Source organism: Marmota marmota, unplaced genomic scaffold, assembly GCF_001458135.2.
Source record: "Marmota marmota marmota unplaced genomic scaffold, marMar, whole genome shotgun sequence".
Taxonomy (NCBI): Eukaryota; Metazoa; Chordata; class Mammalia; order Rodentia; family Sciuridae; genus Marmota; species Marmota marmota.
In genome coordinates, this window is record NW_025999913.1 from 16,886,240 (window position 1) to 16,886,959 (window position 720).

The following is a 720-nucleotide window of genomic DNA, read 5'->3' on the forward strand; positions in this document are numbered from 1 at the left end:
TTCATGGAAATATGTGCCCATGTGTCACTGCTTTCTCTCCACGGGGCTCCCGCGCTGGCTTTGCAGGCCCCTCGGGGGCACAGCGGGCTCGGCGACGGTCACAGCGGTCACAGTGCAGGGGCCTGCGCACAACCGCCACCAGGCCGTCGGGGCGCTCCGGTCCTGGCGACCACGGCGTCCCAGCTGGGCCAACTGTCCCTGGATCTCGGAGACAATGCCCACTCGGCGGCAGAACCCTGCGACCGGGCGTTGCGGCGCCCTCGAGCTGTCGCGCGGGCTCAGAGGCCGCCCCGCAGCGCACCTGCCGCCGCGCCCGCCATGTCGAGCTACAGCGGGCGCAAGTTCAAGACCGGGGACCTGGTGTTCGCCAAGCTGAAGGGCTACGCCCACTGGCCGGCCCGCGTGGAGCAGATGGCCGAACCCAACCGGTACCAGGTGTTCTTCTTCGGGACCCACGAGACGGCCTTCCTGGGCCCCAAGCACCTGTTCCCGTACCAGGAGTCCAAGGAGAAGTTCGGCAAGCCCAACAAGCGGCGCGGCTTCAGCGAGGGGCTCTGGGAGATCGAGCACGACCCGATGGTCAAGGCCGCCGCGCCGCAGGCCGAGCCGCCCGAGCCCGCCGACGGCGACGCCGAGGCCGCGGAGCCGCCCGCCGAGGAGCCGCAGGGCCCGCAGCCCGGGCCGCCCAAGAGGAGCGCGGCCTGCGCGCCCGAGGACGCC

At 71.9% G+C, this 720-nt stretch overlaps 1 protein-coding gene across 1 annotated transcript in view; it reads left to right on the plus strand.

The window, feature by feature from the left end:
• Positions 1–318: 318 nt before the first annotated feature.
• Positions 319–720, plus strand: part of Hdgfl1 (HDGF like 1) — an 814-nt gene continuing 412 nt past the window's right edge. Inside the window, exon 1 of the mRNA XM_015494183.2 lies at positions 319–703. Within this exon, the coding sequence (XP_015349669.1) occupies positions 319–703 (385 nt within the window). The remainder of the gene's footprint in view (positions 704–720) is intronic.